This window comes from Osmerus eperlanus, chromosome 7 (assembly GCF_963692335.1).
Source record: "Osmerus eperlanus chromosome 7, fOsmEpe2.1, whole genome shotgun sequence".
Classification (NCBI taxonomy): domain Eukaryota; kingdom Metazoa; phylum Chordata; class Actinopteri; order Osmeriformes; family Osmeridae; genus Osmerus; species Osmerus eperlanus.
In genome coordinates this window covers 6,238,359-6,255,957 of record NC_085024.1, presented here as the reverse complement: position 1 = coordinate 6,255,957, position 17,599 = coordinate 6,238,359, and the positions used below count along the sequence as shown (strand labels likewise).

General features: G+C 46.6%; 2 protein-coding genes across 8 annotated transcripts in view; both read right to left on the bottom strand.

The window, feature by feature from the left end:
* Positions 1 to 962: 962 nt before the first annotated feature.
* On the bottom strand, positions 963 to 9,841 carry nradd (neurotrophin receptor associated death domain). The gene is made up of 6 exons (XM_062466829.1): positions 9,403 to 9,841; positions 4,633 to 4,765; positions 4,061 to 4,423; positions 3,045 to 3,234; positions 2,597 to 2,748; positions 963 to 2,165 (listed from the first exon to the last, which is right to left on the bottom strand). The coding sequence occupies exons 1-6, from the start codon at positions 9,442 to 9,444 to the stop codon at positions 1,852 to 1,854; spliced, it is 1,194 nt and encodes a 397-aa protein (XP_062322813.1). The 5' UTR covers positions 9,445 to 9,841; the 3' UTR covers positions 963 to 1,851.
* A 1,985-nt stretch (positions 9,842 to 11,826) lies between these two features.
* Positions 11,827 to 17,599, bottom strand: part of nbeal2 (neurobeachin-like 2) — a 37,293-nt gene continuing 31,520 nt past the window's right edge. For all 7 annotated transcript variants that reach the window (XM_062466809.1, XM_062466810.1, XM_062466811.1 and 4 more), the window contains 10 exons: positions 17,263 to 17,376; positions 17,060 to 17,146; positions 16,753 to 16,862; positions 16,212 to 16,384; positions 15,997 to 16,091; positions 15,649 to 15,765; positions 15,363 to 15,524; positions 15,001 to 15,149; positions 14,741 to 14,876; positions 11,827 to 14,565 (listed from right to left, as the gene is read on the bottom strand). In XM_062466809.1, the coding sequence (XP_062322793.1) occupies positions 14,458 to 14,565; positions 14,741 to 14,876; positions 15,001 to 15,149; positions 15,363 to 15,524; positions 15,649 to 15,765; positions 15,997 to 16,091; positions 16,212 to 16,384; positions 16,753 to 16,862; positions 17,060 to 17,146; positions 17,263 to 17,376 (1,251 nt within the window). In that variant the 3' untranslated portion in view covers positions 11,827 to 14,457. The remainder of the gene's footprint in view (positions 14,566 to 14,740; positions 14,877 to 15,000; positions 15,150 to 15,362; positions 15,525 to 15,648; positions 15,766 to 15,996; positions 16,092 to 16,211; positions 16,385 to 16,752; positions 16,863 to 17,059; positions 17,147 to 17,262; positions 17,377 to 17,599) is intronic.

Here is a 17,599-nt window from a genome sequence, read left to right as displayed (position 1 = left end):
CCCCCTCCAAGTGCCCGAGCATTCCGCCGCACTGCGCCTGCGCGCTCCAGACCGCAGTTAAGCAGTCCCGTCTGGAGTGCGTGACAGCATGCAACGCTGCCCTGGGCCCTGCTAAACGCCTGCTTCTACTTAAGATGGAAGGCTGAGAAATCATTAGCAGATTTCATCAGAGAGTAGAGCAGAAAGAGAGCTAGAATCAGATTCCCATCTCGCTGGGGAGATGGAAAATGTATCTTCAGAATAGTTTAGGTGAAGCTTATCTTATTTTTACCCCCAAACCTCTTAAATGCCTCTTAACTGATTTCCCTGTCTTGGATCGGAAATGTTTCTGTACACCATAACCCGTATAAGAAACAGGATCTGCCCCCAAAGTCTAAACTTCCACACTGTGCAATCTGTCAAGAGGAGAGAGAGCTGCTATGTTGTCCTGCAGGCCCAGATCAATCACTTACTCAAGATCTAATCCCCTCCTTCCCCATAAAAAGAATGCTACTGATCTGCGAGAGTCAAAAGCCCCTCTGGACAGGCTCACAGTATTCCCACATGAAGGGTATCTTTCATGTACATAGAATACAGATCATATAATACACAGTAGAGCTAAGTACAGATAGGGCTAATGTACAAGGAAATGTAGCGTAGTTTGGGACTAAGAAGCCTATTTAATCAAAACATTTTATAGTATAGAACTTGACCTGATTGGTGTACTGGAAACCAGCTTACAAAGTAAACACAATGAATCGAGACCATGTTCTATTAAAAACATTCTTCTTTTACATCTTGTAAACAAGATCACTTGTTTTGCATGCCACACTCAGATCCCTCTTTAAGTCATTACAAAGACAGAGATAAACATAGATCAGCCAGTACAACAGGCTGACGCCTGCTTTACTGCTCAAGTAGGACTGTTTCCAGTATTCTTGTCACAACACGCATCAAGCTCAACAAGAACTATCTCATTCATACACAGTATTTGAAACTATTTATTCCATGAAATACAATTTTTACAAAAACACAAAGACAAGAAGTATACGGATGAAAAACTAAATAAGTGATTGATTGTTACACAATAATATTGTAAGATTATCATGGCATGGCTATACAATATATCGAATAAGAGGATGATTTTTCTGTCCTTCAGCCCAGTCCTCTTTATCTGGCTTCAATGATGAGACACTCACATCATGAGGAAGACAACCCATTTCAAGCCTGATGACGACTGGACACAGCAGTGAGCTTCATTGTGAGCTTCAGTCTCTTACAGGAAAGAACGTTTCCACCAGTCGGGCCTCTACCTCCAGATTCATGTTGTAACCCGACAGAGACACAGTGCTGGGATGCAGACATGGTATTTGCCAGATGCTGTATTGGATGCTGCCAGTGTTGATGATGCACAAATGAGTCAGATGTCTTCACAACCCTGTTGTATGTTCTATATAAGCCTATCCCATTATGGTACTGTCTCATCACCATTTAATGTCTAGACCTAAATAGAATACACCTGAGCTCAATACATAAGAATACAAAGCATGGCCTTATTTAATGTTCCATCTTGTGTATCAGTACATCTATTTTGCTAGACTCAAGGCACTGGTGCAAATAAATAGCTGCAGCTCTCAGACAGATGACGAAGGAGGCAATCAGAAGAATGACGGGTGAAAAAAAACAGGAACCAGCCTCATTTCCTCTCAGTCCCTGAGGCCTGCACCTTCACAGCACCTCATTCCTGGTCACCTCCAGATGGTGACGGGTTGTCAGCCCCCCCCCCCCTCCGCACCATCCACCAAAGTAAATCCCCTCTCATGTCCATAAGTCTCCTGTGAGTGGCTGAGCAAGAGCAGGTGGGTGGGGCTCTTACACCACGGAAACGCCCTGCGAGGGGCAGGTGAGGGCGGACGCCACTTCGGGCCTCTCGATGCGGCCCAGTGCCGAGCACAGCAGGCCCAGGGTAGAGCCCTCCTGCTGGGCCCAGTTGGACAGCAGTGTGTGGACAGGGGCCTCGCCGCGGCCAAACAGGTCCAGCTGCTCGGCCTCGTAGCCCAGCACGGCCCCCAGCTGCCTCCAGCCCCTACCCCCTCCCTCCTGCAGCAGGCGCTCCACCTCCTCCTGCCTGTGGGGGGGCAGGTTGATGTACAGACGGCTGTCCTGCTTGCTGTCTCGCTTGCTTCCTACAGCCGCGGGGGGTCAGCAAGGGGGGTGGGGTGGGGGGCAGATGGATGGAGAGGCAGAGACAGAGGTTAGCCACTGTCTGAACTGCTGTAGTTACTTATGAGAAGATGAACAATTAAAACGTGGCTTCTTTTTAATCAGAGTTAACCCTATGCAACATCAAGCACTAGTGTCCTAGTCAGTAGCTGGGGCGAGGGTATGTGGAGATACATGGAGTTTACCCATTTCTCTGTTCATGTATACCCTCATCACCATACACCCTGGGGCTTCATTTTAACCACCATGTATTTTTAGCAAATGTGCTATTAATGTTAACCAACTTCATAACTTTACTTCTCAACTTCACTGGATACAGAGGACCCAGTCGTGACTACACAGAGCAGAGTTAGTATTGTAGTTTTGGGGGTTGAGGTGAAGGTGTGCTTCTCACCTTTGCTGGGCTGGCTGTCCTGCAGGCTGTGTGAGTCCAGGAAAACTCCGCTGTCGCTGTGGAGCTTCTCTACCTTCTCTCCTTCTGGAGCTGCTCCCAGCTCCGCAGCACGGGCCTTCCCCAGAGCCTGCTTCTGCTTACATGATGTCCAGCTGAGGAGAACACACACGCACAAACATGCACAAACGCGCACACTTTAACAACCCCAATAACAATACTCCAACAACAACACATAAAACCTTTATGGAAAAATGTGTACAGAAAAAAGTCAGGTTTTTGCATGCTATGCAGTCTTCTAATCTACAAGCTAACATTCAGACCACAATGCCAACAAACTCTCTTGTATGGCTTCCCACAAATCAAGTTAGGATGACGCAGTAAGGACCAACATCATTGTCACTTGTTTTATGGTTTGGTGTCCTGGTTGAGGGTATGCAATAAAACTCACCACTTGTAAGCCACGTAGAGCAGCAGGCCCAGGACCACAGCAGCCAGGACTGACACGTAGGCCAGGATGTTGCTGCTGCCACCAGCCCCATCCTGATGGGTGAACCCGGGGGCCGAGCTGGACCCCTCCACCTCCTCGTTGCCCTCCTCGCCTGCCCAGCGGGTCTTATCACGGATGTGGAGCTTCTTATCTGGAGGGAGGCAGCGAGGCTGGTTTAGGAACAGTCTATACCGATCACAAGCTAATGATGTCTTGTAATGTCCACGAAACGTATGTCATTAGAGGCAAATGTGTTTCAAGAGAAGAGTGTGAGCCTGGTCTGTATGTGACCTCTGTCAGGCCTCCTGGGGTTAAGAAATGGGTCCAGGCTCCAGCCCTTTGGACCCCTCTGGTTACACCCTACCTATTTTAGGATCAAACACTCTCTGGGACTGCGCTGACCTCTGTGGGGTCGTGGGGTCACACCCTGGACTCCCTGTATGTGTACAGATGACCAGACTCCTGGTGAGAGAGCAGGGCCATTTGGAAGACAGCCGTCTAGCATGCTGTAAGGGTCACCAGGCTCCCCAGGCTCCAGCCTCAACCCTAGCCTTAGCCTCCATCCTGACCCCAGCCCCAGCCCTAGCGCAAACCCTCAACCCCAGCCCTAACCCCGGCCCAAGCCCTGGTCCTAACCCTGGTCCTGGCCCCAGGGCTCTAGGGGTAGTTAGCCTATAACCAAATAACCAATTTGATTGCAGCACTTAAGAGTGTTTTTTTCTGGGTACTCATGTTTCCAGGCTAGGAGTGTTGCCGAATGTTCAAATGAAGGGTGGTTGCAGGTGTTGGCCATATGTCCAGTCCCTCACTCTTTATAGGCCTCTCCCCTTCTCTCCTACTTCTCCATCTCTCTTATCATCTGAGCATGTCTCTGCTACTTTCTCTCTAAAGCCTTCTAAAACCCCACCCCACAACCCTCCATCATCTCCAACTCTCTGCCACCCTTCTCCTCCAGCCTCTCTCTCTCTCTGACTTACCCATGCAGAGAGTGTCGGAGTTGCGCTGGCAGGCTCTGATCTCCACCTCGCTGTCGGAGCATCGGAGACATGTGTGGCAGGGCTTTGTTGTACTCTGCTCCTCTGAGAAAGTTCCGGGGCCGCAAAGTTGGCACTCTGTGTTCCCCTTGACACCGCACTCCCTCGTCACCCCCTGGCCGCGCTCACACGTGGAGCAGGGGGCACACAGGCCCTCGTAGGTGCCGACACGCCACAGAAAGAAGCCCTCGCTGCACTCGCAGTGCGTGTCCTGGCTGGCGGAGCAGGCGGCCAGTGTGTGGATGCCGGCGGGACAGCGGACGCAGGGTTGGCATGGAGACAGGTCGTCTGACGAGGAGAACGTTCCTGTGACAGACCACAACCAGGTGAGTGGGGTGGAACTCAGATGATTCAACCCACATCGGTCTATGTCTCTCGGCTTAATGCCTGATAACATTTTACACAATTTTACACGCACACATCCCACAGAACAGGCAGCCTTCAAAAGGAGCAGAAAGGAATAGAGATATGGAGGTGTGACATTGTGGAGTCGGACCCTGTATGACAGGCCTCACCTTCAGGGCAAGGCTGGCACTTGGTGTCCTGTTTTCCACACTCCTCCACCACCCCGGAACCAGGGGGGCACAGGCTGCAGCACTCCCCCGTCCGGGTGAACCTCCCACTGGCACAGGCCTCACCCAGGCCAGCCTGCAACAACAGCCACACGGTTCACATGTTAAAGAGAACCTCCAGGGCTGTCGTTATAAACCATATGGCTGCAACATGGTCTTGAGATGATGAGATAAGATCTGTGCCATTAGTGGGAGTGAGGAGCGGAGTATTTGACTTTTTTACACATTACCAAAGATTCTCGTATAAAACATTTTCTACAACTTTGTTAGTTACAGGTTAGGTTAGAGGATTCTGCACTTTCTGAGGGAAAGGAGTATAGTAAGTGTTTGAAGTTCCAGCCCACTAACATCAAGCACAATCTCTGGTATCACTTTCAGTCAGTCCAGCCCTGTTCCTCTGAATGCCCAATAACAAGACCTCAATGTTCCACATGTGGCAGGGAAACCGGTTACACACACACACACACACACGTCCCTCGCCATTGGAAAAACCTGGGAAGTGTGGGTGTATCGAAAAATTGCCTTTTAATCGGTTTAATCTGCCTCGATTTTCTGTTTTCTGAGTCCTCTAGGGTCCTTATCTGCTGTGGGTGAGGCAGAGGCTGGAGGGGCCAGAGTCAGCAGCAGACAGCAGGGATCCAGTAGACATTCCTCAGGGCTTGAGCACCACAGACAGAGCCTAGCAGGAGTGGCTGGCTTTAATCAGAAGGCTTTAGACCAATGGAAAGAATAAGACATAAAGGGGCAAGGGAAAACACTTGCACAGGAGAGGAGGAAGGAAGGAGTAAAAAAAGGGCTTCCTCCCTCCCACACTGATAAATTCCATATGAGTGTGAATGACACTGGTGTGTGTATGTGCATGTGTGTGTGTTAGTGAGTGCATGTGTGTTGCGGGGGGAGATAGTTGCAGCCTCTGGGGAGGGGGGTGTCAGTTAACCAGAACTGCCCAGCATGTGAGAGTCTGTTTGGGTGAGAGGGCCCTTTGATGTCACCCCCCAAGCCCTGCAGGTGTGTGTCTATGGAGGTCAATACTACACCCCCACCCACCCCCCAGGCCCTCAACAACGGCATCTTAAGCATGTACACATTTAGGAAAGATTGGCCCACTGGCCCTGGGGGCTGACAAGAGCAAACAGATGTCTAACAACCAACCTCCTGCACAGGAGAGAAGTAACAGCTAAACATCCCCTGATCTGTGATGTCTCTTTCTCCCTCTCTGAGGTCTGCTTGGAAACAGTGGCAGCGTGTGTCAACCTGTGCAGCCTCTAACCAAAACCCATCACACAATCACGCTCTTTCACACACACATTCACACGCACTCAAGCACACACATGCGTGCACACATCCACACACACCCCATCATGCCTACACTCACAGAACACAAATATTTCCACCGTGTTGATACTAGAAAGGGAAGCAGAAGCACGTTTCTCTCCAAAAACAACTATCAGCTTTACTTCAGATCTGAAATATATGGCTATCTGGACAGGGGATAAGCTGGAACAGATCACAGGCTGGGACACAACCAGAATCAGAACCAAGGCCTTGTCTTGTGTAGGTACCCAGACCATGTCCTCTGTATGACAGAAGTATCTACTCAGCTAACACTCTCCAGCCTCAAAGTTCTCTGGACTCTGACAGATAAATATTTGGTGGCAGCGCGGCGGCAGGTTTTTTTGGTGGCGTCTCCCTGTTGCTGTTCTCTCTGCGGTCTCTCAGCTTCCCTGGTTCTGCAGGCAGACGTTTTAGAGAAAGAGCAGGGCTCTGAACAGGCACTGGTATTTCCTCCCGTAGTTCCCTAATATAGAGTGAAATATTTCCTTCATGCTCTACTGCGAGTGGAGAGCCCCGTGCTTGACAGAGAGTTTAATGAATATAGTCAGGAGTGCCTATAAGAGCTCCAGCCTATACCTGACACAAACACCTACTTGTGACATGGGTGATGGGTTTCAGTTTCTACCTACAAAAAGCCAGAACACACAAACAACTTCAAAATACTTAAACAAAAATGAGTGAGGCACTGTTGCTCAGCCAAATTTAGGTCACACTTTATCATTACGATGATAAATTGTGATTCTGATGACTAGCTTGGGAACCAGATGAATCTGCGAGCTCATGGTTTATTTGCTCTAGCAGATGGGTCTGGCCACTCTCCCATTCAAAAACATTTCCCTCCGGCATGGAGAAGGCATTTTTGTAAACAACCAAGATACAGTTTCAAATTGATCTGGTTGTGTCCAGAGACATTTTGGTCTGTGCCTGTTGATAAGCCCCTTGGAGATCAATCATGAACTGAGAGGCCAGGCTATCGGGCGACTGGATTCAGCATATAAACTGTGTGTATAGACTGTTATATCACTGTGATTTGGTAGCTCAATACATGGATACAATTGTAGCACCTTATGAACTACAGTCCTTTACTGTGGACGGCACTAACTCAGATCTCATCTGTCTCTCTGAGGGTCATAGAGTCAGAGAGTGAAATGGGGGAGGAAAGAGGTTTGGAGAGAGAGAGAGAAAGAGAGAGAGAGAGAGAGAGAGAGAGAGAGAGAGAGAGAGAGAGAGAGAGAGAGAGAGAGAGAGAGAGAGAGAGAGAGAGAGAGAGAGAGAGAGAGAGAGAGAGAGAGAGAGAGAGAGAGAGAGAGAGAGAGAGAAAGCGAGGGAGGGAGGGGGGGCTGTGATTGCTCTCTCCACTTGGGTAAGAAGTTGTAATTTACAGGGATTCCCAAGTGAGCGAGGACCACCGTGCAGAGCTCCTTTCAAGATGGCAGTAAACGCCACGGCTGTCATATTCACTCTGTCAACACACACACACATACTACTGCCTGGCCCTCTACCTCACTACCGCCAAAGCCGCTCCTGGGTCTTTTTGAAGTGAGATCACTTTAGCCGTGATGTATGGGCTCTGGCTGCAGCAGCCTGGAGTTTCCACGTAAATCTAGCCTGAGGGATGAGCAGATAAAAGGCCTGAAGCCCCAGGAGCCAGGGGCTCTCTCTCCAGGCTGACACTGACCCCTGGCCCTCACACCCGGGCTGCAGCAGCAGCAACAGCAGGGGCGTCACCACCACCACCTCCAGCAGGGGGAGGGAGGAGGAAGAGGGGGGATGCAGAAAAGAGCCAGGAAGCTGTCTGTCTGTCTGACTGACTGCAGTGGCTGACCTGCCTGTCTGACTAACTGCAGTAACTGAACTGCATTTTCCTCCTGCACCAATGATTGTCATTACTTGCTCTAGGCTGGTCATCCTCTCCAAGAAATTAACAGTTGATGTTACTTGTGTACTTGTTCATGTTGGGATTATGTATTTACTTTGCATTGATTAAAAATAAAACCATTTCCCCCCATGTGAGTTAGTATGAGGCACAGATTATATATTTTTGAATCTACCTGGACAACCACAGATTTATTTTTCTCTGTCATGTTGAGCATGCATGCATCTCTTGTCTGTATGACTGGAGAGAGGAGCTGACCTACTGCCTCAGAGCTGTGTTTACAAGGAACCAATCTCTTCCACAAGAAATCTGCTTAGCAGCTGAATGGAAATTCCCATTACTGAGTTCTAAAAATCTTTCAATTTTCTCTCCACAGACCAGAAGAAAATTATAATTGTTTTGTGCCGGATTTCTTGAACATAGCAATACTCAAAACCTGCGCTAAAATTATACAAGAATTCCCAAAGAAAATGTCTCAGTCATTATTTTGAAACATACCCAGGGCATTACTAAAGCACTGAGTCACCATGAGTAGCTGTACTAGTTGGGCAAAAGGGTACCAATAAACAGAATTTGGGGGAGTATAAATCTCACACAAGAACTCACACTGTTTGAAGAAAAAGAGACCATTTCATTTTCTTAAACTGGCTGTGTTGTATTAATAGTCTTGACAAACAAAACAGGTCGGATATCATTCAATTGTTGGCAACATACTCGTAATACCCTTAAGAGTGTGGTGTAAACAGAATCTCTCTGTTATAAAATGAGATTAGGCTATCTTATAAAGACATTTTATCACAGTGCTTTGATGTGGGAGAAAGAGTTTGGCTCTGAGGAACATGACAAGACATGTGTTCCCTAGTCCTGGGGTCATGTGTCAAACTGCTGTCTCGAACTGTGGGGCCACAATTATAACACAGTTACTGATAGTTTATAACAATTTGAAATCTTTAAGACTTTTAAGGCTATTGCAATTATTACATTTTTTGGTAACTGTTTTTTTGTTTGCTTTTAAGTTTATAGGTTATGTTGTATGCTCCTTTGGCCTCTTGGGGAGGCACGACTGTTAATGAGTTCATTCTCAATTGCCTTCTTTAATAAAAGTATAATTATGAAAAAATGTTTAATAATTCAGTGGTTAGAATTCTAGTACAAAGACCAATGTTATATGCAATTTGTATCGCATTCACCTAGGCCTACTTCACAAAAAAATTTACACGTGGAGTTAATATGATACATTTTACAACGTTCTGAACTTGGTGGCCAAAATACATCCTTTTGGAAATCCTGTAGAAAACATTTCTGACATGAATCCTTGTTGTGGGATAAGGATAATTTTCAGCACATCTACAATGTGCTGAAAATATAAAATTAGTCTAATAGCTATCTACTACGCTTGATTTGGCCTACTAAGTTAACATTGATCTAGTTTAGCAGCATGATAATATAGCGGTGAGCAGAATCATTTGACTACAGAGGTTTCCACCACGGAAAAGACTTACCTTTGCCAGAAGAAAAAGTGTGCAGACCCATAACACAGTCATACTTCAGTTCTTCAGAGAACTCTCCCTTCCAGGCGTCGGCCACTGATGGATCCAGATGGGTAAAATGTATCAAGAAAAAGAATGATGTTGCTACACAAAACGGCCTCACTTCAGCAACATAAATGCTCGACCGAAAAAAAGTTAATAAAAGCTACTAGTCCGCTGATCAACGTTACGGATGACAGCTTGTCCAAGAAAACCTCGCAACGAATTAAAGTAGTCTACATGCTTACGTAAGAAAACATTCAAAACAAGATCTGCCTTCCACATCTATAAATTGTAATCTGTTGAAGACAATACTTGTTTCTCTAAAATCCCTATGTGTTCGTACGTTCCGTCTGAAGTACCACTAAAATAGATGAGAAAACTTCGTATCCAAGTCTTTCTAGGGCTTGAAGTCCCCCCTCCGCGTTCTGATTCTTCCCACCTCTGGAGCCCAGTACCTCGCTGTCTGATTGGCTAGGAAAGTTAGGTAATAAGCATATTGGAGCGATATTTTAATTAGAAAGTATCAACTGAATTGAAACCTGGTTCATTGACATAAACTAATCGATATGTAAAGTAATTTGTTCAAATTTAGGTTTCTTGATTGTTGTTCATATAATAGATTAAAATACTACCGTAACAGATAAATAGGCTACAGATCAACTTACAGGTAGTTGAGTTCAATTGTTATTTAAAAAATATTTTTGTTGACAAAAAATGAACAGATTAGTGGTACACTCAAGACTGTTAATAACGGAACACCATCAGCTGTTGCCTGTTTATATGTGTTAGCTTTCTTAAAGAATGACACATCCCTGTTTAAATGAATTGATTAAAAAGACTGAGCCGTCCACGATGCCCATATTTGATCTCACCAATTCACAGGATTATAAAAAACATTCGGTGAATTACAACACCTTGTAAAGGCTGCAGAATGCACCACATGGGGCCTGGTAACTTCAGAGAAAAACAAATGGGCAGATTTCCGAGACACAATAGCGGTGGCACTTCAAAGCCTGTTTCAGAAACCGAGGAGACAGTCTGCAGAGACATCCCCCCTTTCCCCTCCTTCCCATTCCATCTGAGTATTATTTATCTAGCCATGTTGCTTTTTTTCTTTTTTCCAATTTGGTGAATCCCATTCACTGTGAAGAGTCTCCCTCTCTCCATCCCTCACCCTTCTCCCTTGTCTCTCTCTCTCTCTCTCTCTCTCTCTCTCTCTCTCTCTCTCTCTCTCTCTCTCTCTCTCTCTCTCTCTCTCTCTCTCTCTCTCTCTCTTCTGTGGCCTGGCCACCCTCTCTTAAACACTACCATCCTGTTCAGATGAATCAGTCCAAACTATTTACCCCACTGAAAAAGGAATTTCTCTATTTCAGTTCACATCCTCTTTACAACAATACAAAGCCTGAACACCATGACTGGGATTTTCCGTGGTCATACGTGGGTGAGAAATAGCAGTGTAGTGTAAGTAATAAAAAACAACAATAATCTCTCCATTCCACAGTCAGGCAGATTGGGTCATGAAGGGGTGTGTGTGTTGGGAGGGGTAGGTTGGGGTCAGTGTGAGGGACAGTTTGAGGGTTGCTGTGGTTCTTTGCAGGATCAATTCCAACAACGACAAGTTTGAGGGAGCTCACGACGGTCTCCTTTCCAGCAGCTTCCCCCTTGTCTCCCAGAGTCCCCTCAAGACTGGGGAGGTCACAGACTATTACCTTCAACAACCCAGAGCAAGGTGTCAACCCCTCCTTCCATTGTCCAGAGAGTCACATCAGAGGTAGAATAGTCACCACATCTCCCTCCCCTCCCTCATCCTTATTCTTTACTTGTATTGACTGTTGGGGGGGGGTAAAAAAGGGGGGGGAACAAGACCCATTTTATCGCCACCCCCCCCCCCCCACCCTTCCACTAAGACACTTTGAATTGTCCCCCTGTAGGTGTTTATGGGTAGGCTGACAGGATGTTCGGCCCACCAGGAGATCAAAGCCTCCTCTTTAAGTAAATTTAGTGTTGCTGTGACCTTTTCAACTGCAATAGGGTTCATACAGACAGAGATGACAGAGATGTGCTGAAGGGGCTGGAGGCCAGAAGAGGATCAAAAGTGTATTAGAGAGAAAAAGTAACCTAGCGTTAGAGTTGGGATGGTTGGCAGTTCCTGTACCATGTCTCTCCAGAGTGGGTGCTGTGATGGTAAGCTGGAATCTTACCATACCTTACCTTAGTTCTGGCCTGTGGTTTAAAAAATGTTTATTGACAATTTAGCCCTCAAGTTTTGTTAATCTGTGCAAATATCTGCCACTCACAGCTTTACCTGAAAGACAGTCTTTATACAGAAGAATGGATCTGCAAACTGTAATCATTGTTGTCACACATTTGCAATTAAGGAACAGGAGACAATCAGGCAGTTAAAAAAAGTATGTATTTTGAACACTTTGAGAGAAAAATACAAACACCAAAATAGTGATTACAAAAGAGCAGATCCAGAACCAAGGTAGCCCTGTGCTGCTCTAAGGCTTGAGTTGGATTGTGCAGGGGTACAGATGATGGAACTTTGAAACAAAGCTGTCACATATAAACACTATGCATTCAGTGTAGTGTCCTAGGTGGAGGACTGAGGTGTGTGGTCAGCCAGGAAGATTAAACTGGAAACAGGTCAGCACGGCTGCATAGTTAAGTGAAAAAAACATACATTCATGTAGGACAACATACACCAGTCTCACACAATGCTTCATCAGGATCATGAAAAGCAGCTGACTTTTATAATGATGCAAAAGACACTCCTGTACAAAGAATACAGCAAATACAGACATTCAGTGTTTCACCTACCATTATATTAGGGGGGCCCCCCGCCCCCCCAAAGGCACCTCCCCGCCCCCCCTGGAAGGTCAAGTTAATAAAAAATGTTTTATATTTTATATATAGCGCCCGATCCCAAAATAAGTCATTTAAGGTTACCTTTCCTATAAAACAGGTCTATAGCGTGCTCATTTATTAAACAAACTAAATGGCCTTATGTTATTTACTTATTTACACGGCGGCATGTCATTTCTGTCTCTACATGGTCGTCCCCCCCCCCCCCCCCAAAGCTGTAAACCTAGGGGAAACACTGTCATTTACATTGAAACAAGCCATTTCAGACTCACCTTTTCAACAAATATCTAGACTCAACTGAATCATAAGACATTAACTGGTTAATGTGATTCTGAACATTGAAACACATACATATAATACGAGCAGACCCCCCAACCCACCCATTCACACACACACACACACACACACACAAAGCTATAATTATGTCTGTATTTTTTTCATAATTCACTGTAATCCAGATATGTGTAACAGGCACCATTTTGTTGGTGCTGTATTGCAATTGCCCAGCGGTTCCCTTTATTGTCCTCCATCATGATGGTGCATAACAACAGATGATCCCTGGCCACACTACAGGGGCCGACAGGAAGTGCATTCCTCCACTCACGTCTGAGTCTTTCCTCAAATGTGTTTCACAGACACTATCTCTTTGTTTCAGTTCCTCTTGAAATAAAACAACAGCAGAACAAACTTTCAACAGCAAACGAGAGACGTGTACTCAGACTAAAGATGCACAAAGAATAGAGCGACTACAAAGTGAGGCTTTGGAGGATGTGGGATCTGTTTTGTGTAGGATATATTTCTAAAACATCATTTACAGCAGCAAATTTGATGGACAGAAAGGTGACAGGATAGAAAGTGTAAATTGAAGGGAGTGAGTCTTGGTATAGTAATTATACCAGCTTACTGGAATTCAGTGTGTTTAAGGCTCCAGTTAAAGAGACAATAGAAAGTAAAAAAGGCACTTTAGTTAATGTAACAACATTTTTTTAAACATAAAAGGTTACTTTGCAAGGAGAAATCATCTTAGAAGATGAGCAATGACAATTTTGCAAAAACATACCAATTTTGCAGCAACATCAGAAATTAGTTATCAATAAAAGTAGTCTGAACAATACACTCACAGTAGCTTGAAAAGAACAAACTAATATACAGTAGTTATTTACATGTAATAAAACAAGGCTGTCTTCTCTTCTTTGTAAGGTAAGTGGGCTTTTGGTCTTTCCTCTACAGACACTGGTTGCTTCTAAGCTTCACAATCACGAGAAATTATACCTTCTAAGCTTCACAATCACGAGAAATTATACCTTTGACCACAACACCATTATTGCTTTATCTGTTGAGCATTGCATACAGGCATGTCATGTACACTCAGTTCAATATTTGAGTTGACCCAGAAATATATTTTTTTGGACCTTTATCAATTAATGTGCATAGTCCAGCACTGACCTACTGTACGAATAGCACACAGAAGCAGCTCGACCCACAACACACAGACACACTTAAATGCAGAGAAAGTAGACCCACTAGTGGTACACACTGGTACTACAGCATTTAAATCTCAAGCAACATTAGTCTTCAAGTTTCGAGGAGTCAAGGTGCCGTTGCCAAACCACTGGCCTTGAAACAATCAAAAGAAAGGAGGAAAAAAGGGATGCTGAAAAAAGGAGGTGGGAACATAGAGAGTTCACAGCATTCTTCCCCTCATACTGCACTGTGTCTGTGTGTGTGTGTATGTGTGTGTGTGTGTGTGTGTGTGTGCATGTGTGTAGGCGTGTGTGTGTTCCAGAGTGAGTCACCAGGCTTATAGATATGACTAGGCTCACCACAAAGAATTCCTCCACAGTAATCGTTTTCAAGGACTATACTCATCTAAAAAGAGCACTCCTCTTTGTCCGCTAAAACATAGACATTCTTTGGAATGACGCAGTCTAAAAACAAAGCAAAAAAACACCAGGCTCAAAAAAATGCGTTAAAAAGGTTTTTCCCTTTTTGTAGAAACAAGTGCAAGATCTGTAGCTGCTCTCCCAGAGAGTTCAAAAACTAGAGCCCAGAGCTGAGCTGGGCATGGGAAGAATGTGGAAGGCAGGAGGAGAGACACAGTGTGAGCCAGAGGTCTATAGACCCCAGGGTCTAAGGGACCCAGTCTTCCCAGGGCCTCTCTCACTTCGCAGTGTACTCTGTTGGGTTGTACTCTGTCTCACCAGAAGAGACCTGGGAGATCCGTCGGGTGGAGCCCCACAGTCGACGAGAGAACTGTCCTGAGCGCACCTGAGAGGAGGAGAGAGCGGGGATTGGGCGTCACCTCACTTTATAGGGGACAACGAACACAGACATAACCCCCACATGGTCCAGAACTCCAGCGACACCACTCCCCTACCCCCCCCTCAACCCCCCCCCCCACACACACACACACACACACAAAGGGGGCTCCCTCCAGTCTAACCTCCTCTGGTTTCCCCGCGCCCACCACGATGAGCTTGCCATCCTCCAGGCCCACCAGGATATGGCTGCCCTCCTTGGTCACAGACAAACTCCTCACAGGCACCTTCAGGGCCAGGGGCTTCACTGCCAAGTCCAGACTGGTCCACAGGAAGAGAAAGAGGGTGTCACTTTGATGTTCCCCTACTACGGTACTTGACTTATCTGCACAACAGTGCTGTATCACAGGTGGTTGTTTCTATGTGATTGCGGTTCCATACTCACCTAAGCAGGTCTCGGATATGGAGGTTGCCCTGGGATGTGCCCAGGATGACGTAGTCGGCTGCCAGGTACAGAGCCGTCACCTGCTCCTCCAGGGTGGCGGACGCCAGGAGACGGCCGTTGACCGAGTACACATGGAGCGAGTACTTCTCCTTTAGAAAGAGAGAGAGAGATAGAGAATGAGAGAGAGATAGAGGGACAGACAGACAGATAGATAGAGAGAAGGTCAGAGTAAAGAGGGTTGAGTACATTAAATGATGGAAACCAAACGTTTACATCATGATATGTCTGATGATGATGATTCATGCATGCGTGTGTCCTCGGAATATGTGTATATAGTACGAGTCTGTGTGTGGTCTGAATACCTTCCCAACAGAGCAGCCGTCCAGAGCAGTCTGAGCCACGATGTGGCCCTCCATGCCCACCTGCAGCCCCGTGACGTAGGCTGGCAGACAGCTCTCGCCTGGGGGCCTCAATGTCCGCAAGAACTGGCCCCGCCTAATACTGTGCACTATCAGAGTCCCATCCTGACCGAGGAGTAGTCCGACAAAAGATTGCACGTCAACAGATGTAACACTAAACGTCTGCCAGATACATTGTGTGCTATGCCCTTTGCAGTGTGGCAGTTGTCCACTACTCGCAAACTCTCACCTTTGCTCCTGAGACAGCCATGTCCAACTCGGTGCTGATGGCCACTGAGCTGACTTCCTGGTCGTGGCCACAGAGGACTTGCACTGGGCGAGAAGACAGGCCACTGGAGAAGCCACCCTACAGGAGGAGGAGTGGGGGAAGTTCAACACAGGAAGAACAAGGAAGCAAACTTCCTGGCCTTAACATTATACCCATGTATACATACCAAGAGGACTGGACAATCAAGTTCATACTACAATGTACCATAATACATTTATCATAAGAATATGATATATAATAACAAGGAAAAAAGAAATCTATAAATGAAAATAAACTGTAATGATTTATGAAGCTGACAGTGTACGGTACCTGCTGTAGGACCTGCCAGACCATACAAGTAGTGTCCCTGGAGCCAGAGATGAGGTAGATTCCACAGAGGTCCAGAGACAGGCACGTCACCACATCTAAAGGACACAACCCAACAGGAAACACAAGGCTGATCATCTATATACCAACTCATCCATTCACCACAGGTCAACACAGGTCATCAAAGGTCACCACAGGTGACCGAATGAGCTTCTCACCGATGTGCCGGCAGATCCTGCCCACCAGCTTGCCCTTGCCCAGCTGGGTGACACGCAGGCTGCAGTCCCAGTGGCCGCCGCTGAATAGCAGGCGCCCATCGTTGGAGACCACCAGGACCTGGGCACTGATCTCCACGCCCGGGGAGAAAGGCCCGCTCAGGAAACGTTGTGTCCTGTAGGAGGAGAGAGAAATGGATGGACAGAGGGATGAGGGGGGAATGAGGATGGAGAGAGGTATTGTTGCAAGGAAACAAATCACGGGATGGAGAGAGAGGGAGAATAATGGAGAGAGAGAAGGAGAGAAAGACGAAGAGAAGGTAGGACTGAGTGAGATACTGCAATCCAAAGGGATCTTTGCTGATAGTAAGTGAATCCTTTAAGTTACATTAAGCCTTACACAAATAACGGTAACTAAGTACAGCTTTCGGCCACATGAGACGATAAAAAGGTTTGTGTGTGGTCTGGATCATCTTCCATCATTGATAGTGTATACAGCATGGGGTTAACATTGTAGGAACACACAATTGCTGGGGTCACTCACTTGGGATTGAGCACAGTGGGGTCCTTGGTGAAGGTGAAGTAGTTGGCAATGTTCTTGTCAAACGGCAGCCAGCTGTGTGTCCCTATCAGACCGTTGGCACTCACTGTCACCTGGGAGAGGGGGGAGAGGGGGGAGAGAAGAATTGGAGAGCAGAGAGAGGGTGGAGAAAGAGAGTAGAGGGAGAAAAGGGGGGAGGAGGGAGTAACATGGAGAGGATATGTGAGTGACTATGCTTCAACATGTACAGGACAGGGTTATATACTGTAGTACGCAAAGAGCAAAGAGAACTTCAGTGGGTAAAACTCACCAGAACATCGGATCCTTGGATGATGAAGGAGCGGTTCTGGGTCTTTGGGACTATCGCCTGGACCAGGGGTATGCCATCACTCACCACCTGAAACACACATAGACACATGCAGTATCCATTAAAGTGTGTATAAACCGTACAAGAGGTATTCCTTACAGTGCTAAACGTAGGTAGGTGACAGGGAGTGACTGAGGCAGTCCTACCTCCACAAAAGGTCGCAGCTTGTCCAGATGCTCAAACAGGTTGAGGGGCAGAGTGTCCATGCGGGCCTGCCGTCTGGACGCACTCTGGGCTGACATACGAGGGGGGTGAGGCTCCTACTCCCCCAGAAACACAGTCAGATGGTCAGTTAAGCACAGCTGGAACACCACACACACCCAGCTACAAACAGCACAGACACAGTGACATTCACAGACAACAGTACCACCCAGTCACACACTCAGCCAGGGTGAGAGAGCAGAACTGCTTGAAATAAACATGTGTTCCCACAGGCGCCTGCAGAGTGGTAGGTAAATCGTTGGAGTGTTTAACGGTAGTAAA

Coding starts and splice junctions, on each gene's coding strand:
- nradd (XM_062466829.1), bottom strand. CDS start 9,444: ATGACTGTGTTATGGGTCTGCACACTTTTTCTTCTGGCAAAG. Junction 3,235..4,060: donor CTCCGACACTCTCTGCATGG/GTAAGTCAGAGA, acceptor GCCTCCCTCCAG/ATAAGAAGCTCCACATCCGT. Junction 2,166..2,596: donor GGACAGCCAGCCCAGCAAAG/GTGAGAAGCACA, acceptor CCGCGGCTGTAG/GAAGCAAGCGAGACAGCAAG.